Raw genomic sequence first — 22,838 nt, forward strand, 5'->3', positions numbered from 1 at the left:
GATCCTAACTGATCCAAGACAGGGACTTTTTACCAGGATTAAATGTCAGGAATTGTGAAAAACGGAGTTGAAATGTATTTGGCTAAGGTGTACATAAACTCCCAACTATCTTGAGTTCCAACTGTACATGTACTTGGCAAATAAAAGCGATTCTGATTTGGGCTATGAACTTTGCTTCAGCAGCCTCTATCTGCCATTAGCCTGCTCCCCTGCCATTAGCCAGCTCCCCTGCCATTAGCCAGCTCCCCCTGGCCAGCAGGGCACACCTTGGCAATGCCCGAAAAGCATGAACATGTTCTCAATGTAACCAAAGTGAGTTTAAATTATGTAGATTGAATGCTATCCTTGGCATGTGGCTCCATATGTTTTTTTACGCTCATATCCTTGTTGATCATGATCTCATATACTGTACCTACTGTGTGTGTGTCAGTGGTTAAGTATATGCCCATGAGTCTGTGCCTTACAAGGAATGACCATAATAGTGCTTGTGTGACAGGCTGGGGGTATGGGGTTGTTGCATAGTTATAGCACCCACCGTCTGTGCCCCCTGACATTATCATTCTGGGTCAGGGCACCATTGCCCGATACCAGACACCTCAGACCTTTGCCATTTGCCATTTGATTTGACGCGTTGCAGGGGGGCAGAGTGAGGTATGGCCAGTGAAGCCCTGCCTTTTTCAGACCACCTCATCAGAATCTGCCCTGGCATAGGCATCCCTGCCTTGGCCCCGCTACCCCTGCCCGCCAAGGCTCAGGACAGTTATACAGCTAGCTGAGGCACTCTGGGGAACTCACTATGGGAACACTGTATATCATGTTGGTATATGAGCTTCTCAATGAAATCACAGAATAGAGCTGGCTCATTACCAAAGAGAAGTTTGCATTACAGTATATAGTGAATTAATGTATTTGAAGATAGATTATTTTGTGGCACTGACCGTGTCAATGTTCTGTGTCATAATGTTCCTATTCGTTGAACGTGAAGTTGGTGGTGCAAGTAGAGCTCTATATTTCAGGTACAGCGTTCTCTCTTTTTCTTCCATGTCAAGAAGCAAGTCATAGCAAGGTGCTGGCTATAGATCCATATCCGATATGAATGGAAATTATACAATGAATTCACATGTGCTGTGAATAGCCTATCAGGAAACGTGCACACATGGTGTGTGTGTACATGTGTGCGTCTGGCTGCTCTAGCTCTTGCTGACAGGGTAATTGACCTGTTCAGTGTTGCATATGGACCTACTGTGATGCATGAGATTCCGCTGAAATTCTTACTTTCACATGAGATTCGTGTCTCTGTTCCATTGGTCTTTATTTCCGAATACATAAAAAAGACAAGGTCATCCCCATTGACATTCAGTGACACCTCAATGAAATATTTCCAGCACAGGTGATAAAAGCTGCACTTTTTGATTAGTCTCTTGGAAGGTAAAATAGCTATCTCACTCATCTCAGGTATTTGATGGATGCCGAATCACAGACTGCATTGTGAGCTGCCACTGTTTGGCACAATGCGGTGAAGCTCTTCAACACAACACGAGGGGCTCTATTCAATCCGTAGGACTGAAGATCAGCTATATAGCAAGATTGACAATTAAAGGCAATGCTCCCGTGGTGGCGGAGACGCTTTCACGGTAAATGCTGCATATGTCGGCTCAATCAGCAATGACCTTTAAATGTGAACAGTGCTGGAATGCAGATATTCTGCGCTACGGATTGAATTGAGCCCTGGTGCTGAAAGACAATCTTATTGATTTGAATGGATTCATTCCTTAAAAGTGACTCGAAAAATAAAATAAGAAGACAGCCGCTTTGTGAAACCATTATGCAATTCATTTTTATTGCCAAGTTGATTTTGAGTATAGAAACAAACAAAAAACATAAAATTCTCACAATGGCTTAAAACAAATAAAAGCCTTATCAAACATGATTTATTAAGACACAATTGTAATGTACACAAAACAATGACCTATAAAACATTTAGACATGCAATAAATACATTCATTTCACTAAAGCAAAATAAGAACAATATTGACCATGTAAAGTAGAAAAATACTGTTAGTTTTTTTGTGTATTGCTTTCTATTTAAAACCTTGGTTTATATTGTCAAGAAAGCGCTTGAAAAAATGTTTATATTTGAAATTAATAAAATAAAAAAATACTTGTGTGCTTGTTTGGTAAATAAAGTTCCATTATCTCCCTGGAGACAGAATAATATCTGATGTCAATTGGTTGTTTTACTGTAAGTTCAGTGCTTCAGTCTTCCCCTTTCTCTGTCTATCCCTATTCAGTCTACATACCTGCTGAACTCTCCTACTCTGTCTATCCCTATTCAATCTACATACCTGCTGAACTTTCCTACTCTGTCTATCCCTATTCAGTCTACATACCTGCTGAACTTTTCCTACTCTGTCTATCCCTATTCAGTCTACATACCTGCTGAACTCTCCTACTCTGTCTATCCCTATTCAGTCTACATACCTGCTGAATTTCCTACTCTGTCTATCCCTATTCAGTCTACATACCTGCTGAACTCTCCTACTCTGTCTATCCCTATTCAGTCTACATACCTGCTGAACTTTCCTACTCTGTCTATCCCTATTCAGTCTACATACCTGCTGAAATTTCCTACTCTGTCTATCCCTATTCAGTCTACATACCTGCTGAACTTTTCCTACTCTGTCTATCCCTATTCAGTCTACATACCTGCTGAACTTTTCCTACTCTGTCTATCCCTATTCAGTCTACATACCTGCTGAACTTTTCCTACTCTGTCTATCCCTATTCAGTCTACATACCTGCTGAACTTTCCTACTCTGTCTATCCCTATTCAGTCTACATACCTGCTGAACTTTCCTACTCTGCAACCACAAATTCAAATTCTACTTCCACCTCAATCCCCCCAGTAATCTTTATCAGATGATGGACAAAATCCACCATTTCTATATGGGATCAAATTGGTTGTGTGAGTGAGTTTAATGTAAATGGGCAGTGTGTTTAGGAGTGTGTGGAGCCTCGGCTCTGTGACATTCTGGCAGGCGTCTCAGTGTGTGTTCAGTTCAGGCCGTCAGTAACATTGCCTTTGCTTTAGTAATGACTTTTTCTACAAGAACTGACACTCCAAATGGAGCAGGGAAGCCTAATTAAATCTGACCTAATCTGGAACAGCCAGTCATGAACAGTGACAGGGCAGTCTGCCATCCAGCTGTGTGTTTGTTCGTGTGTCTGCGTTTTGTTTGTGTCTGTGTGTATTTGTGTACTCATACATGACTATTAGACCCCAGATTAGATCCGAAACTGAACTGCTATTTTCACCAAAATAGTTGTTTTCCTGTTAAGTTGTTTGTTGTTTCAGTCAATTCACTTTAGGAGAAGTACCGTAAATGAATCATATTAATAGAGTCAAGCCTTGAGAAACGGCAATATGATATTCTAGATTACACGGTGTATTCGTACTCTTGTCTTGTCTGTTGATCAGGTCTGCGGTCTGACTATTTCACTGCCCGGTGGAGACAGAACGCTCCAAGCAAAACACACTGAAGAAGACATGGGGCAGCCACCAGCCACAACTCCCTCCTCTGCTTCAACAAAGACTGTCTGTCTCTGTCATGTGGAGACTGGGTGATGATTTGAAGGCCTGGTAAGAAGACACCAATGCTGAGGGCACCCAGACTGAGACGCCAACATGAAAACCTGACGATGCAGCAGTTCACCACCACTCAGTTTTTTCTATGTTGTTTACTTAAGCTATGACTGGTACTTCAACTCTCTCATTCTTTCTCTCCAGTTCTTTCTCTCCCTCTCCATCTCAGCACATGACTTGGCTGGTGGAGCTGTGGTCTGTGGCTCAATTGTGCAATTTCATCCACTCATGTTTACTTTACTGGCATCTTTCTTAGCATATTTCCCTCTGAACATTTCTCGTCTTATCCTGCGTTTCCTCAATAATGATGCTCTCTGTCTCTTATATTCCTTTGAAAAATACTTCTGGGCTTGAAAAGCAAGCACATAATAACGTCGTCAAATTTTGAAGTTCATTTTGGAACTTGATCAGGGAGTTAAGAAAAATAAAGTAGTTGTTCGCATAAACATTTAGACAACTGTCTTCTTCAGCAGGAAAAACAACTGGAAGCAACTTGATCATGGGAGAGAGGAGGCGTAGGGAATAAGGAGTAGAGGAGGAGGGTTGGTGGCGTGGGCTAGTGGTTTGTGCTGAGTGTCAAGAAGAGAGCGGGAGACAGACGGAGGTGAGAGCAGTGCTTTGAGGTAACGAAGGAAGAAAAAGTGGGAGATCAGTGGTTGGATCGGGGAGAGAGGAAAAGGAGGACAAGGAGGAAGCAACATGCGAGAGGAAAGGCGATTGAGGAGGGTTTTAGGGGGTCACGAGGGTAATAAAAATTATAATTCAATGAATTTTCCAGAAAAGTGCAGTTTGGGGGAATAAATGGAGGAAAGCAGCTGCTTGTAATAAAGGCCAATGAAAGTGTCAAGTCTCTCCATCCCTTCTAATTCAACCCGGTCCACTGTGGGAACCAGTGGAGGCTCCTCAGAGAAGGAAGGGGAAGACCATCCTCCTCAGTGAATTTCATAAAAATGGTAAAACATTTAAAAAGTTATCCTTTTTAGATAACACTATACAAAATATATTCACGTCACCAAATAATTGATTCAAACACTTTTTTTGCAATGAAGGTCTACAGTAGCCTCAACAGCACTCTGTAGGGTAGCACCATGGTGTAGCCAGAGAACAGCTAGCTTCTGTCCTCCTCTGGGAACATTGACTTCAATACAAAACCTAGGAGGCTCATGGTGCTCACCCCCTTCCATAGACTTAAGACAGTAATTATGACACCTTCCAGAGGATGTCCTCCAACCTATCAGAGCTCTTGCTGCATGAACATACATGTTGTCCACACAATCAAGGCATCAGATAATTAATCTAGTACTGAAAGCATAAGCTACAGCTAGTTAACACTGCAGTGCATACAATGTGGTGAGATAGAGAATTTGTAATGTTTTTCAGGCTCACTTACTTAGCTAGCAAATGCAGCTAGCTAGTTTAGCCTATTCAAACAACCTGCTCAAACAGAGGGATGCTATGTTGGCTAGCTGCCTATGACTATCCAACACAACACTGGAACTCTTCCCATTCAAGGTAAGCTTTTGGTTTTACTAATTTATTGCACCTACATTGTAAACTTTCATTCATAGGCTGGGTTGTAGCAACCTCATGATGGGTATAGGGAACATTTGATTATCATGTAGTAGCCTAAACCTATCACATTACATTGAACTGGGTGAATGGAATCTGAATGACAGTGATCCAATATGCTGCAATAGAAATAAGGCCATGCTCAAACATTTTTTGTTGTTGTTAATAGACCAATAAGAAAGAGAATTCCAAACCTCTCTGCCAATAACAGCTAGTTTTCAATTTTCCCCTCCCTACTCAGATCACTCCCAGACAGACTTGCTTGAGAAATTGCTCTTAGCTAAGAAGCAATTTTTTGGGATCATTTTGATTGAAACAATCAAAGTAAGGTACTTAATTAGTACCCAGAAAGGATGTAATATTTAAATAAAAACAGCTTCATTAGACCTTTAATTTGTTAAGAGTTTTCAGATTTTTTTTAAAAATAAATAAAAGGAAGGAAGAAGGGAAAAAGATAGGGAGGCTCTTAATGTTTTCTGAATGGCGTGGTTTAGAACTAAGATCAGTCTTTCATATTTAAACAATGGGCTTATGTCCACCCTGCTGAGCTCTCCATGCTCCTCTCCCTCCCAATCTTCATCTGTGTCTCTATCGGTCTGCAAGCAGATACACACTGCACATCCTGCTCAACGTTAAGGCCCAGCCAACAGTTCACTTCCTGCTCCTTCACTCCTCTGCTCTCCTTCACACCAGAACTATTCCCAGAGCATACATTAACAGCCATTCATATACTCAAATAGCATGTGGACACAAACAGACAAACCAACACTTCCCCCTTTAAACTAACTCACGCACACACACGCGCGCACACACACACACACACACACACACACACACACACACACACACACACACACACACACACACACACACACACACACACTGCCCCCCTATATGTAATTTCAGAACAGTATCGCTGGACATTATCTGCCGCTCTCTTCCTGTACAGATTTGGAGTGTCAGTGGAAACTATTTCATTCTTGTTTTAACGGTGCGAGAAAAGGAAACGGGAGATAAACTTTCAGTGAGAGTGAACTAATGAATGAGAGACAGAACGAGCAAGAGAGATTTATATTCCCACCATTGACAACTTCAAATGGGCTGTTCCCTCTCATCTATGGGGCTTCACATGTCTGTGGTCCAACCTCATGCTGCCATGATAAATCGAAGATTGATATTGTCCACTGCCCCTGTCAATTCACAATTCACAGTCATTTAAACTAGTTTCTTATGCTATAACAAAACAGCTGTGCCCATACAGTTTCCATGTAGACTATTTTTCTAAATTAACATTGGAGCCAAGTGTGGATTTTTGTGTTTCACGTAGGCTGCTGGGAACCGCTGCATGTCCTGCAGTCCAAAACAAGCTGGCTTAAAGTGTGTTTGTGTATAAATACACACCGCCTTATTCATCATCAGCTCACAAAGCCTCCTCCAGAGAAATGGGTCAAACAACTTGAGGCTATAGCTTTCATCCACTCAGAGCCCAGCCACTGTTTATCTGTTTAGGGAAATACTGAGAAATACATCACTCCTGGTGTGCAACCAAACACGTCACTAAACATTAAGGCTTCGGGTGAAAATAAAGAGACCTAATTCACATAGACAGTATATATGTTTCTTTGGAACCAGAGGTATTACCTTATGTCTTGCCTTACAAGCCCTATCAACATTTACATTTGTATATTCTGTTGAATTAAAGTTAACACGTTTGTTTCCAAAGGTAAGAGAAAATCACCAGCTTGACTTTTCCTTATTAAGATAACGTCATTGGTCAAACCCCTACAAACCCTCTATTAGGACAGTAAAAAGGAACATATACACAGCATATTAAAATAAGAGGAAAATGTTAATATCACATGTTCTCAACAAAATTGTAAGACAAGTAAAACATCTCATAAGCATGAAATAACCACAGGTTTAACACAGGACTATTGTCCCCTCAAAAGAAAAAATGAAAATGTATGTAAATGTCTGTGTGTCTCTGTCTGCATGTACGTAAGTGTGTACGTGTGTACGTGTGTGTTGTTTGGTTGCTGTGTAGCTAAAGCGTCGCGTCCCCATGCTGGGTTCAGTCCTGAGGTAAGCACCAGTTTCACTTTGCTTTGGTTCAAAATCAAGAAAGAAAATATGTGACAGAAATACAACACCTTGATATGCTCATTATGCTACAGAATAAAACCCTTCAATTAATGTTGTACATTAATACAATCCCACAAGAGTAGGGACTATTGTCTCAGTCTCCAAGCTAAGGTTTTAAGATTCACTAAGTCTCTCACAGTGCATTCATGGCTTTAGTCTTCACATTCACCTACTGAGGTTGGCATTGGCACTATAGTGGTCAACAAACTCCAATCGGACATAAGGTCCGACAACATAGACAAATAATAAGCCAGCATGCTCTTTGGAATAAACATTCTAAAACATTTAACAACAAAACAATAAGTGCCTTCAACCCCAAACCCATAAGTGCTCATCAGTTGATAGAGACGTGCCACTACACTGTACTGTGCCATGTTTGATAGCCTAAGCAGGGAGACAGGGAAGGGCAGATGTAGGACTCGGCTCGGCCGTGCTTGGGTGTCTTGTTATGGTGTGGATCAGAGGGGCTGGATGGCAGGCATGAAATGGGCCGTCAGGCCGACAGACAGTGTGAATTGTCAGGGAGAATGTGAGATTTCACAGGGATTACTGGAAGACTGGGAGGCCAGCAGCTGGGCTGTGCTGTTCACCCACACAGACAGCGCGGCCTGCCGCCGCACCACGAGCAGAGCACTGTCAGAGGCAGCTAGCGCCCAGCTCTCATGTTCACAACGTCGTCACATTAGCAGCTCCCAGTCCCTGTGTGTGTGTGAACGTGTGTGTATTAAGGCAGCAGCGGAACAGTCACTTTGGCCTGTCAATGATAGCACAGCCCTCTGTCAGAGTTGAGACTACTATGGGTCAAAAGGATTCAACGTGGTTAGTACTATTTATGCTCAGATTGGGACAATTGGCAGTGCTGATGAATCATCTGTGTTAGAGCAATTGCTGCTATTGATAGAGACTGATTAGGAGTAATTGACTCAAGCCTCTCAGCACTGACTTGGATGGCCTCTCTGTGCTCTCCTCTGGTGAGTTGAATAGCTGTACCCACCATTGTAAATTCACTGAACAAAAATAGAAACCCAAAATGCAAAGTGTTGGTCCCATGTTTCATGACCTGAAATAAAAATCCTAGATATTTTCCAAAAAGTTCATTTTGCTCAAATGTTGTGCACAAATGTGTTTACATCCCTGTCAGTTTTACAAGGTAATCCATCCAGCTGACAGGTGGCGTATCAAGAAGCTGATTAAACAGAATGATCAGTACACAGGTGCACCTTGTGCTGGGGACAATAAAAGGCCACTTCAAAATGTGTAGTTTTGTGACACAACACAAAGCCACAGATGTCTCATGTTGAGGGAGCGTGCAATTGGCAGGCTGACTGCAGGAATGCCCAACATAGCTGCCAGAATGTTAATTTCTCTACCAAACTGCCGCCAATGTTGTTTTAGAGAATTTGGCAGTAAGTCCAACTAGCCTTACAACCGCAGACCACGTATAACCACACCAGCCCAGGACCTCAACATCCGGCTTCTTCACCTGCGGGATCATCTGAGGGGAAAAACTAATTCTGATTGGCTGGGCCTAGCTCCCCAGTGGGTGGGCCTATGCCCTCCAAGGACCACCCATGGCTGCACCCCTGCCCAGTCATGTGAAATCCATAGATTTGGGTCTAATGAATTTATTTCAAGTGACTGATTTCCTTGTATGAACTGTAACTCAGTAAAATCTTTGAAATTGGTGCATGTTGCGTTTATATGTTTGTTCAGTATATTACACAACGTCACAGGCAACACCCATTCTTAGTCTACACTCCACACCACTGGATGTTAAAGCCATGGAGAAGGATTGGCGTGTCATCAGTTGGGTATGCACCATGATGCGTCCCAGTTGTGAGATCACAGGGTTGTGCTACTCGCTACTTTTCAATAACAATTTGAAGGCACTTGGATGCAAGTCAAAATATGATTGGAAAAATACGAATAAAGAGAGGTTATGGGTTCAAAGGGTTATGGCACTGAGTGTACAAGTCATTAAGCTACTATTACTGTCACTTAATATCAGTCTCTCTGTACACAACATCATGATCAGAGTACATAACAACGGTAGAAAAACAAAGCACAGATAACTTTACCTAAATGGTGGAGCGAATGCTGTTTTCAGTTAGTCCCTCCCTCGTGACTAGAACAGCTGGAGCATGGCGTAAAACTGGATAGGGAGATAGAGAGAAAATCCAGTACCCCAAAAAACTAAATTAAGAAAAAGTGTTCCAATCAATTGCAAATCCCAAAGCTTTGGCTTTTTCTTTTGTCCAACGGTCCTTTCAGTTCTGGACAGGAGCCCTGAATCTTGTCCATATGTGCTTTTTTCCCATTTTATGTACAATTACAATAGTAGTAGTACAAAAGTACATTTAGTACACAGGTGTAGGGTCAGATTACAACACTTTCTGGCAACAGTTTATTTGGTTTTTCATTATGTACAAAAAACAAAAAAAAATTGATCTTTGGTTCTCAATTTGTTTTTGGCTCGGTGGTTTGCGTATACATAAATACTACACTGTTTTGAGTGGGTATTCCTTGGTCAAAATATAATAGAAATAGCACGTTTCTCATTCTAGGAAGGTCTTTAAAATGCATATAATGCAAACTTAGGAAAGAAAGGCACTTATAAGAGTCTACACAGTTTGTGGGCATTCTTTAGGCCAAGTATTGGCCTTAGTCTGAGGTGCAGATACTGATGGAGTTGAGGTGAATGACATTAGAATACTGTAAGTTAAGTTGTGTGCCCACAGGATTGTGTGGTAGCCAAGGCCTTGCTGGGGGTGACTGGTCAGAGGGTTTTAGCTGGGGGAGTAGCGTTCAATGGTACGAGAGTGAAAGTCAGAGAGGGACCCTGGGGGAGGGGGCAGGGCCTGGACCCCCAGGACATCCATCTTATCATGGTGGCTGAGGCGCAGGTGTTCGGCTGCCAGCTTGGACAACGGGAACAGGCTCTCAATGGCATGCTCTGCCAGCAGCTCAGAGGCCTTCTCCTGCTTCAGCCCCAGGTGCTCTGCTGCGTATTTACTCAGGGGGTAGATCCCCTCCGAAAAGTCCAGCTTCAGCTTTCCGTCGGCCGTCAGAGCCCCTCCGCCCCCCCCACTGCTGTGCATCTTCATGTGGCTGATGAGGTTGCGCTGCTGGGCAAACTTGCCCCCGCACACCTGACACTCATATGGCTTCTCCCCGGAGTGGATGCGCATGTGCTCTGTGAGGCGGTACTGGCGGGTGAAGCGCATGCCGCAGTGGTCGCATGCAAAGGGCTTGAGTCCCAGGTGGCTGCGCATGTGGCGGGTCATGGTGCCGCGCTGGGTGAACTTCTTGCCACAGATGCTGCAGGGGTAGGGCCTTGTGAGCCAGTGGGTCTTCTCGTGCTGGCGCAGCGTGGCCGGGTCCTTGTAGGACTTCTCACAGGAGTTACAGCGATAGGGTCTGATGATCTCCCCCAGGACCCCAGGCGTCAGGCTCTGGCTGGACTTCCCCTCCAGGCTGTTCAGGCTGCCGTTACCATTGCTGTTGCTACTGTTGTTTTTGGGGTTGCTGCTGCCCATCTCCCCTCCAGAGTACAGCTCCTCCTCTGTGTGGGTCTCCACGTGGGCGTTGAGCTGCTCAGAGTTGGGGAAGCCCTTGTCACAGGGGATGCACACGTACAGGTTGTCCCCAAAGCTCTCAGGCTCGTAGGGTAGGTGGAACCTCCCCATGGGCCCTGTGGGTGATGGTCGACCCTCACTACTGCCTGTCCCCTCACTGCCTGAGCCACTCTTCTCCTCCTCCCCATCACAGCCCACCCTACGGTAGCGATCATCGCTCTCCTCCCCTGCTTTGTGATGGTGGTTGTGATGCTGGTGGTTTTGGTCTCCGTTTCCACCCCGTTCCTCGTCATCCTCGTCATCCTCTTCATCCTCAGCTGTGTATGACAGTGGCTCATGCTTCACCCAGCGGTAGATGTTGCCCACCTCCCTGCTGGGCTCTCCAGCCTCTGTGGGGGTGTCGGGGCTGGGGGGGCAGGGGTAGTGGTCTGGACCTTGGGAGCTGGAGCGGTGGAGGTGGGGCCCCAGGGGCTTATTAAGGTGGGGGTAAGAAAGAGGTGGGAGAGACCCAGCCTGATCAGCTGTCTCCATCTTCTCTGTGGGGTAGGCCCCGCCATTGTTCCCCAGCATTGGGCTGGTGCGGCCGCTCAGCCCCCCCTCCCGCTCCTCATCGTGGTGGGGCAGGGCGTGGGCCAGGTGGGGGTGGGAGGGAGTGTTCTGGGACTGGGAGTTGGGGCTCTTCTTGGAGAGGTCCAGGCCATAGATGGGGGAGCAGTTCCTGTCAGAGTGAGCTGGGCGCAGGCTGGGCTGGGCAGGCAGGGCTGAGGGTGTGGAGGGGAACACCTGAGGGCCCTGAGAGGAGGTGGGGGCATACAACTCCCCTGCATGGGTGGCATGGGGGTGGGGTGGCAGCTCCTCTAGTGGTGGGGCGCGGGGCGTGTGGGTGTTCACAACTCCCCCTGGGTAGCAGGACTGAATAACAGGGGTGGACACCCGATACCTGCCCCCTCCCCCTAAACCCAAACTATTGGGGCCCATCTTCCCATAGGGCAGAAAGGCAGGAGTGGGGCGGAGAGGGTACTTCCCATTTCTCCTCATCTTCTTCTTACACAGTGCCACTAAGTCCAGCAGCTGCAGATAGCTAGCTGCAGCCAGCACGGCCCCCAGGTTGGGCTCTGTTGGGGAGCTGGGGTCTCCCTCCGTCAGACGGCCCGTGTAGATGTAGTCTAGAATGACCCGGAACACCCCGGGACTCACCATCTCGTGGTCTAGGTTGATGAGGTTGTCATGGACGACCAGGGACTTCAGGTAGAGGCTGCTGGCGGCCAGAATATTCTTATGGGCTCGGAACAACGCGTTCTGCACCACGATGATGACATCACACAGGAAGCCCTTGGTGCGCTGGGTGTTGAGTTGCAGGAGGAGGTGTCTAGCATGACTTGGGACTTCCATGGCATGGAGCATCGTCGTCAGACCGCCACCTAAAACAGCAGATATCTGTAAACGTCAGCGTCATGCAGTGCCAGTCAATATCTACTGTATATAGTTCCTATATTTCCTAATATGCTTGCATGATATTGTGACACATTCCCCAATTACCTTTTGTCTTCTTTTTATCTCTTTAAGTGAGACATTTAAAAACGAAGCACAGTGCTGACAAGGGTCTGATTTGGCATCCGTATACTAGAAATAAATAAAGTGAACTCAAATCTACATCTTCAAATTGAATTTAAAGCAGTCAATTCAGGAAGTAAACTTAAAAAACAATTTGAAATTAAAAAATTTAAAAACAGGATGCATTTTCAATAACTTCCCAATTAACTGAGGAGCATAAACGATTTATTTTTTTAATACATTTTTGAATTTTAAAATTAAAATCACTTCCAAATTTGACTGCCTTTAATTTGAATTGACCCCAACCCTGCTATTAGCTGAACTCTGCCACTGTATCCCATTACTTTACTTGGTTTTGATGAATCATAATGATTCCATGTAAGGAAAAATGAACAGATAGGCTCCAGATTTACAGTAAAGGCAGCACACATAGGAGTTACTCTATAAAAGTGAGCTATTGCTGTAAGCGAGCAGCTGTTGACGTGGTTTTGTCATTATCAGAAACTGAAGTGTACACATTCACTTCCTAAACTGAAGTGTACACATTCACTTCCTAAACTGAAGTGTACACATTCACTTCCTAAACTGAAGTGTACACATTCACTTCCTAAACTGAAGTGTACACATTCACTTCCTAAACTGAAGTGTACACATTCACTTCCTAAACTGAAGTGTACACATTCACTTCCTAAACTGAAGTGTACACATTCACTTCCTAAACTGAAGTGTACACATTCACTTCCTAAACTGAAGTGTACACATTCACTTCCTAAACTGAAATGTACACATTCACTTCCTAAACTGAAGTGTACACATTCACTTCCTAAACTGAAGTGTACACATTCACTTCCTAAACTGAAGTGTACACATTCACTTCCTAAACTGAAGTGTACACATTCACTTCCTAAACTGAAGTGTGCACATTCACTTCCTAAACTGAAATGCTGAGAGTGAGAAAAATAAAGATACAGATATGGATATGTTTTCGTGTTGCCGGCTTCCATAAGAAATGTTCCAGAGGTGGTGCGTGCAGTGTTTTAAACAAAGCGGAGTGAACATTTTGCAAGTATGATGAACAGCAGGTATACTGTAAACCTGTGGAGGCAGAGGACGAGTCCAAAAAAAGATGTGTCTTTGAGCTCCCATTCGGCCCAGTCATATAAGGAACTCTGATCACACAGGATGTAAATCAAGACATTTTAAAGCTCCAAAGCTTTAACTTCAGATTAACTCTGGAATTGTAATGGACACAAATGCTTCACACACACACACAAAGTTGTGTATTGTTGTACTAAGGCTTAAGTAAACATTATTAACTGAACAAATTTAGCAGGATGTATTGTTCAAACATTGGAGTCTGAGGATACTTTACTGATGAGATGAAACAGTTTGGAACTGTCCCTAAGGGCTTGGTCTCACTGATGGGAAGCAAGAAACTGAATAAATATGTCCGACCGTGGTCTTCCTGACATAAGTTCATCCTCTTATTGTTTATTTCATTGACTATAAGCCCCCAGTCAGAGGGACTGATGCATGAGATTGAAAGTGGACATTTAATTACCGACTGAGGCCTCCTTAAGACACTATTCTGCCCACATGGAGGCCCTGCAAGCCCACTGCACAACACACATAAACATACCAAGGGATCCATCTAAAGAAAGGCAGTATATGTGGTTCTTATACAGAGTTGTATATCCTGGCTGTCCCATAGCCTTCCATTCCTATTGTTTAAAGACACACCTCAGTCTTAATGAGTTTGCGGTGTAGTTGAGGTGATATGTTTAGAATTACCCAAAAGGAACGTAGCAATTTAAAAAATGGTGTCGTTTTGGTGTAATAATAATAATAACCTAACCATTTACAGGTTGCCACTACTGCTCTCTTAAACGCTGCTGTCTTTCATTTTTCCCAGGTCGTATTTTGCTAGAAATTCCACGATATGAGGAGCAAATCCAAAAAAAAGGAAGGTAATTCAATATGCCTCAGATGAGAATTGATATTCAAAGCGATGGGTAAGTTATACATTAACATCGTGAAGGCTTTCAGTTATATATCTAGGCACTGTGCTACTAGATTGGTGCGTTGTGCGCAAGGCGCAGCCCTCATAGGCTTTTACGCATGAGGTTTGGACAGGCACCATACACCTTTCTTCTGTCACAACACGCTATACACGGCCTGAGAGAATAAAAAGGCGGCATGAAACAGAGCGCTATGCTACTGTCCCCTTTATGCGCGTCGAGAAACATGCCACCACCTTATGGGACGCCAGCCTTCAATTATAAAGAGGGTTAAATGTTTCAATGGTAGAGGGAAAAATATAGCAGGCATATTTATAAGTTATGATTTCATTTTTTAGATTCTGGAAAAACTGTCACATTCACTTGTGCATATCATCTGTCTAACGAGTAGCAAGAGAGTGGGCTTGCGTGTATGGCACAATAATGCTATACTTTGTTTGGGCTCGTTTCCGTTTGTTTGATTGCTATCGTTATCATGTCACACAAGTATACACAGGAACACGCACGTGCACACACACGAGCGCTTGTAGCATATGTGTAACGGCAGGTTTGCCATTTTTAGCGTCGTTTGGATATATGAATAACAAAAATAATATTAACACATTTAACACGTTCAGTGAAAATAAAACGAATTCAAATTATTAGCATGATCATCCAGTTAGAATGAACGAATGAACTGTCTGTCATATCTGTAGAATTTGTAGAATATGCACATGTTTTTTTCTCTCAAGACGTCGAGTAAAAGATAGGAAAGTAGTGACCAAAATAAATCATGTAGGCCTATTAAAAACCTTAGTCATGCATTAAGAGTTACTGTACCCCTTGTCGGCCTATCAAAAGACAGCTCTCTAATCCACTAAACCAATCAAACGGTCGGTCTCTCTCTCTCTCTCTCTCTCTCTCTCTCTCTCTCTCTCTCTCTCTCTCTCTCTCTCTCTCTCTCTCTCTCTCTCTCTCTCTCTCTCTCTCTCTCTCTCTCTCTCTCTCTCTCTCTCTCTCTCTCTCTCTCTCTCTCTCTCTCTCTCTCTCTCTCTCTCTCTCTCTCTCTCTCTCTCTCTCTCTCTCTCTCTCTCTCTCTCTCTCTCTCTCTCTCTCTCTCTCTCTCTCTCTCTCTCTCTCTCTCTCTCTCTCTCTCTCAAAATAATGTGAACCATTTATCATCACAAAAGTGGTTCGAGGTGAATGCTATATTTGGTATAAGGGTGACTTTGAAAACCGCACTTGAGTCGTCTTTGGGACAGTTTGGTATCCATGATACCTGTGTTGTGTCTGCGTTGTCACTGCTCTGGTTTGGGGTTGAGGCTGAGTTTAGGCTGAGGTGTTCTACTCAGTGAAGAACACCCTCCACACTTCCCATCCACACATTCTGCCTGCCTGAATTTCAGAGAACGACTTTGTATGCATATAGGTTTACATGTTAATCAGTGTAGTATTTTTTCGTTTGAGAATGTTCTATTTAAGGCACTTAATAATTCATGAACGTTGCAAAGGAAACATACTTATTGATAGCAAATTAAATGTTAATTTTGTTTTATTTATGCTTTATTTAGTCTATTCTAAATTAATGTATTTAGAGGTTTCGACTAACAACGAATATTTGGAGAAATAGTTAAACTGTTTGTTTTCATGCTGTGAAATAGTATATATCATTGCTGTTCACATTGCTGTCAAACCACAAGGAAAAAACAGTGAGCTCTAAAGCCTTACGCCTTTTTGTGAATGGGATGTATAAACGCAGTAGAGCATGAAACCTTATTTAATGACAACTACAATTGAGGCTTTGAAAGTAGCCTAAGGAGTGGGTGTCCTGCGCTTAGCCTAAGCAGTGCAGGGAGACGTCTCGAATTTTCGATAAGGCCAGAGACATTTGCTTTTCACACTACCTCTATAGTCAGAAGGCTAGAAAAGTGAGTAGTTTTAGACACCCGTCAAAATGAGGCTGCCACCTTATCAACGCAACCTTGCCTTTACCTTTGTTATGATTTTGATTCGCTATGTCGTTGACTTTCTTATCAGGGACATTTCAAATGCTGAAACTCGCGATCTGCGCGCCTCATCTCTCTGGAATAGAGACCCCCAGACTTCCATTCATAATCCCGACGGGAGACAAGTGCACACGATCTCCTTTATTAAAGTGGCCTCCTAAAAAATAACTCACAGGCTATAGGTTTTACATTTTTTATTTGTTTTAAAATATGTTCTGGCTGTTAGTTTCCTTGTCACCACTAGCTTGCATGAGATAGGCCAACAAATCTTATTTTTAAAAATGTGCCTCCTTTTTTAAAAGGTATTTTGCCTGCAGTAAAGTTTGTAAAGTTGTAAAAGACGAGTCTAGTTTTGTGCAACCATGTCTTAATTAATTAAATCAATAGACTTAATTGAATACACACCGAGATGGGAAGTAGGCCTACAATCTCAAAATTGCCCTTTTAACAAAATAGACTCGCCTACTTCTGAGTCCTGTTAACTTCTTCAGAAAATGTAATTATATTCATACTCAATGCGTTCATTAGGCTATAGATAAAATAAAAACATCTTATTAAATACATCGTTTATCAAGAAATGGACAATTTGAGAAGTCATTTGTTATTCAGGCTTATAGGCTATTTTCTTTAAAGATAGGATACAACAACAAAACGACATGATATACATGATTTAGGTATCTTAAATTTCGCATTAGACAAATCACGAGACTTCAACGCGCATAAAACCATCCCTGACTTCTATATAGTGCGTCACCCGTCGTTATCTCAGTATGATAATCATGAGTCTACATTAAATAATCTCCGCAAATATTGTACAAACGGAAATTCAAGCAGCCCTACACTTAATTGAAATAGCAGTAAATTAGTGATAGCCTTTGACATCTGCCTATACGTGCGTAATGTGTTGTCAATATTTTTGTGATTAATGTTTTGATAAACGACATCACTTAAATGTTGACATAGCAAAGTGCAGAGGGGTTGGGAGAGGAACAGAACAGGAACAGATAAAGCCGTCATCCTCTGGCTAAAATCGAATCAACTCCATGTGAAGCACCATGAACCCTTCATTAGTCCGATGTTAGGCGAGCTGTGACCTATAGCTGCACTGTGGTGGAGGGGGGTGAACGCTGCACCGAGACCCACTGCATCAATTTACTACCACTGACTGACTGAGGATGAGGCATCATGCTGAACAACCAGAGACTGAACTACACCATCTGATGACAATAGGTGACATATAGGTTAGGCCTACTTAACAGCAAATAATCCAATATAAATCTTACCTTGTTATAGTTTATATAGAATTTAGTCCAGTGATACATTTAACATGATACAATTGTGTAGGCTATTCGTAGTTCGTTGGAGCTGAGAATTTTTGAATCAAACAAAAGGCTGCTCACATAAGCAACCATGTCTTGTTACAAATAAACATCTATTAAACTAATGGGTTCCATCGCAAAATTAGGAAAACATGACAATGATTTTAAAAGTTCCTCATTTGCATTCAAAATACACAAACATGAACCAAACACTGAACCCGCGATAAACCCCCTATGTTCACATTACAATCGCTAAAAGGTGAAATATTGTCAATATTTGGTCTCAATAATTTTGCCTGTTCTGTAACCGTAGTGGTCTTTAAAAAGCTGGTATTGAAACGTTACCTGGATGCCCGATCTCTTCTGCCATCCGATCTAAGTCTCCCTTAATGATCATCTCAGCAGTCTTTTGGAGTAATTTCTGACGTTTCAACTTTGAACTGCCAGCCTCCAAAAACCATGCCAGTTTTCCAAGCACGACTGCCAAAACTTTTTATTATTAATTGCTATGAATTTCTTGTTACTCTCTCCGTCCTCCCTCCCTCCCTCTCTCTCTCTCTCTCGCTCGCTCTCTGTGTGTCCTCCTTCCCTCGCTCTATCTGCCCCTCCCCTCTCTTTCTCACCCCCTCCTTCAAAAAAATACGTGCTTAGTCCAGCATCAGTTTCCTCCTGTTTTATTTTAGTAATTTCCTCGGCTATTTTTTGTGTCGAGGCTATAACGCGCAATAATGGAGCCTCTATGCGCCGTAAGTGTTTTAGCACCCCGTGTGATGTCAGTCTATAATAAAACTCAATGTTAAAATCGAGGGCAGGAACTTCATTCAACTGACCCCAATTTGAACTTCACAACACATCGCGACTTCGTCTTAAAGAGACAGGCCTTTATTGTATATCCCACAACAGCTTCGCACTGAACTGAAGTTTGGAGACATATGATACCCGTAAAAAAATGCTTATTGTCAACAATTCGACCATGGGGAAAAAGCCTACACACCGATAATGATGGATGGTTTATTCATATACCATTTGACTGAAACTGGTCTTTAACACACCCTTTTAGCCTCTCAGTGGAGGCTGCTGAGGGGAGTACAGCTCATAATAATGGCTAAAATGAAGTCAATGGAGTGGAATCAACCACATGGAGACCATGTCTTTGATGTGTTTAATGCCATTCCATTGACTCTATTCCATCCATTATTATGAGCCATCCTCCCCCCAGCAGCCTCCACTGGATAGTTTAAATGTGCTGTTGATATTGTGTACTAGTCCTAGTGGGTAAACCGTTGATAGCCTATACGGATGTGACATTCTACAGTCCAACCCCCATTGGCTAACTTAGAGTCACTTCATCGTTAGAGTTTGGTGTCTACTGATTGTAGCATAATGTCTAATGAGTCTCACCTGCTCAGGTAAAGACAAGCAGACAAGAGCTGACAGTAGACTGCCACGGCCCATATCCTGCGACACTCGGAGCACTGACAGTAGACTGCCACGGCCCATATCCTGCGACACTCGGAGCACTGACAGTAGACTGCCACGGCCCATATCCTGCGACACTCGGAGCACTGACAGTAGACTGCCACGGCCCATATCCTGCGACACTCGGAGCACTGACAGTAGACTGCCACGGCCCATATCCTGCGACACTCGGAGCACTGACAGTAGACTGCCACAGCCCATATCCTGCGACACTCGGAGCACTGACAGTAGAATGCCACGGCCCATATCCTGCGACACTCGGAGCACTGACAGTAGAATGCCACGGCCCATATCTTGCGACACTCGGAGCACTGACAGTAGACTGCCACGGCCCATATCCTGCGACACTCGGAGCACTGACAGTAGACTGCCACGGCCCATATCCTGCGACACTCGGAGCACTGACAGTAGACTGCCACGGCCCATATCCTGCGACACTCGGAGCACTGACAGTAGACTGCCACGGCCCATATCCTGCGACACTCGGAGCACTGACAGTAGACTGCCACGGCCCATATCCTGCGACACTCGGAGCACTGACAGTAGACTGCCACGGCCCATATCCTGCGACACTCGGAGCACTGACAGTAGACTGCCACGGCCCATATCCTGCGACACTCGGAGCACTGACAGTAGACTGCCACGGCCCATATCCTGCGACACTCGGAGCACTGACAGTAGACTGCCACGGCCCATATCCTGCGACACTTGGAGCACTGACAGTAGACTGCCACGGCCCATATCCTGCGACACTCAGAGTACTGACAGAGGTTGGCGGGGAAGAGCAGAACTCTGTCCCCTGATATTTATCCATCAAATATCTTTATAAGGTAATCCTGCAACCATACACTATATAGTAGCCTAGTAGTGCAGTCATTGACCTTATTTGTTTTCATGCGTAAAACGTGGGCCATTTTGGAGCGGAAAAGGTACCTACCTCTCCGTTTGGGGTAAGCTACATATACACTCAGTAAAACGTGGGCCATTTTGGAGCGGAAAAGGTACCTACCTCTCCGTTTGGGGTAAGCTACATATACACTCAGTAAAACATGGGCCATTTTGGAGCGGAAAAGGTACCTACCTCTCCGTTTGGGGTAAGCTACATATACACTCAGTAAAAGGTGGGCCATTTTGGAGCGGAAAAGGTACCTACCTCTCCGTTTGGGGTAAGCTACATATACACTCAGTAAAAGGTGATTAAGTGTACCTACATTGTACTTAGCCCCAAAATAATTACAATATACTGAACAAAAAAATGCAACAATTTCAAAGATTGTACTGAGTGAATCTTCATTCAAGGAAATCAGTCAATCGAAAAATTCATTAGGCCCTAAACTATGGATTTCACATGACTAGGCAAGGGTGCAACCATGCGAGGGTATAGGCCAGGATAAGTTTCCCCCCACAAATTAACTTTATTACAGACGGATACTCTTCATGCTGTTTAATCAGGTTCTTGATATGCCACACCTGTCAGTTGGATGGATTATTTTAGCAAAGGAGAAATGCTCACTATCAGGGATCTAAACAAATTTATGCACAACATTTGAGAAATAAGCTTTTTGTGCATATGGACAATTTCTGGGATCTTTTGTTTTTAGCTGATGAAACATGGGACCAAGACTTTACATGTTGCATTTTTATAATTTTGTTAAATATATATTAATCATGACAGCTGTTTTTGATGTTTAGGTATTTTATGAAGTTTTCTTTGTCTTCAGACCTACAGTGATTTCAGTGTTCCACACACAGTACACAGTTCTGAATTTGTTCATGTACAATAACAAATTATTGTAGCCTTTGCTATTTTTAATACACAGCAATGGGCCTCGTTGCAGTGTTGGCTGACATTCTGAAAATAATTTACATCAGTTCTAAAACTTTTAGAAGCTGAGCATATGTCAAATTATATATATTTCTTCTACCAATTGACTGTAGGTATACCAATCTTTGGCTACTAATTGTAAACCGTTGTCACTGCAAATGGTCCTTTTGCCGTTATCACAAACATCTTAAGTTAAACACGTTTGTTTTGAATTAGTAAGGAACGTTTCCTCTCTCGAATCCTTCAAAGAAAAGTAAGTAACTTTAGATTGAGAGACATTCTCGGGAGATGTTGTTTTACATTTACCCCTAACCAACCTCAGGATAATTGAAAGCTTTTAAAATGCGATATAATTTAGGCGTCAGGTGCTGGTATGTTAAGTCTATACTTGCCAGCTGACAGACAACTGTTCAAAAAGTAAATACATATATACATAAGTAGGAGAGCTCGTATTGGCTTCACTGACTGAATGCACCTGAAGTCGCGGTAAGTATGCAGACGCCATGTAAATATTCATGAGGCTAGCGGAGGCCATCGCGCGCTCTCTCCCAACTGTCATTTACCCACCTCGGACTCATGTCTGGTGTCGTGGCCGTTTGTGAAATCTTCTCCTCGGGATTCCCCCATCCAAACTTCCAAGCTTACTCGCCTAAAATTCCGTGCTATTACCAACCTCTTCCTTGTTTTCTCATACTCTCTATCACCGTTCGTCCTTTCTCTCTGCCCCGCACGCTCTTTTATTTCTCACGTGCAATAGTACTATATCGACACCTCTTCAGATTTGGTCGAGGTCCGATCAGACCAGGGCTGGTGGCCTGGTGGATGCGCCCACAGCGACACCCAATGGTTAGCCTACTAGGTTGTAATGTGCGCAGCAGCCTTTGTGCATAAAGTGACCGTCACTCACTGCTAAACCCGTTACTTTGCACTGTGCTTATATTCTATTTGTAATTAAGAAAAATCGATATTACACTTGCTTTGCCATTTCAGTGTATATATTTTCTCCATACTCCAAGCTGTATGTGAACTTCTTCTTTCAGATTCACTGTATTACCAGACATACCAGTGTAATGGATGGCTCATAGAATACATCACCCCCGTCAGTAAAGAACTTCTGATGTGATATTTTTCCCTCAATGGCACAAGCATTGGTAAAGACGGGCACAGTACATAACTCTCTATATAAGCCATCATTTGGAAAATATCTAAAACTGTACCAAAAACATGACCTTCTTTTGCAAAATTTGATTAATTATTGAAAGCAGATACATTGATGTTAATATTGTGTTCATATTAACATTTCCCTTCTATTTTAGACAATGTTATTTTGAACAGGAAATTATATGCCAATTTGTCTGAACATCTTATTTGATATGAAAATGTACCTGCTTACAATGTTTTATACAGGTAAAACTACCAAATATGTAGCAGGTGTCTTTTTAAAATACCTATTTGCTTGACAGAAATCAACAAGGTTTCCATAAGACATTTGATAAAGTCAATTTAGTTGATTGAAAGTCACCGATTGACCAAAATAGTCTTATCTTTAATGATCATAACGACTCAACCGTTCCCTATAGACGATTCCATAAGCCTTGCTGTGGATTGTGACTGCTCCCTCCAACACCCAATCCTCCCATTGTCTGACCAACACCATGTCAATATGATAAGAGCTGCTACAGGTATTTATGAACACCACTGGACGGATCCCTGATTATTTCACCGTCAT

The 22,838-nt window shown here is 43.2% G+C and overlaps 1 protein-coding gene across 4 annotated transcripts; it reads right to left on the reverse strand.

Moving 5' to 3' along the window:
* Positions 1-1,821: 1,821 nt before the first annotated feature.
* On the reverse strand, positions 1,822-21,867 carry LOC135546469 (hypermethylated in cancer 1 protein-like). 4 transcript variants are annotated; one of them, XR_010456585.1, is made up of 3 exons: positions 18,151-18,341; positions 2,535-12,350; positions 1,822-2,446 (listed from the first exon to the last, which is right to left on the reverse strand). XR_010456585.1 is itself a non-coding variant. In XM_064974910.1 (2 exons), exon 2 carries the CDS (start codon positions 12,331-12,333, stop codon positions 10,141-10,143), a length of 2,193 nt encoding a protein of 730 aa, XP_064830982.1. In that variant the 5' UTR covers positions 12,334-12,350; positions 21,677-21,867; the 3' UTR covers positions 1,822-10,140. The 4 variants fall into 4 exon arrangements, 2 of the variants coding, with proteins under 2 accessions (XP_064830982.1, XP_064830981.1); XR_010456586.1 differs by having other exon boundaries at positions 1,822-2,310; positions 2,355-12,350; XM_064974910.1 differs by lacking the exon at positions 18,151-18,341 and adding an exon at positions 21,677-21,867 and having other exon boundaries at positions 1,822-12,350.
* Between the last annotated feature and the right edge of the window lie 971 nt (positions 21,868-22,838).

This window comes from Oncorhynchus masou, chromosome 9 (assembly GCF_036934945.1).
Source record: "Oncorhynchus masou masou isolate Uvic2021 chromosome 9, UVic_Omas_1.1, whole genome shotgun sequence".
Classification (NCBI taxonomy): Eukaryota; Metazoa; Chordata; class Actinopteri; order Salmoniformes; family Salmonidae; genus Oncorhynchus; species Oncorhynchus masou.

Bases quoted from the DNA above. Each gene is read 5' to 3' on its own strand.
- LOC135546469 (XM_064974909.1), bottom strand. From the start codon at position 18,202: ATGATCATTAAGGGAGACTTAGATCGGATGGCAGAAGAGATCGGGCAT. The intron at 12,351-18,150 runs GTAACGTTTCAA...CTGCTGTTTTAG, and splicing joins AGAAGAGATCGGGCATCCAG to GTGGCGGTCTGACGACGATG.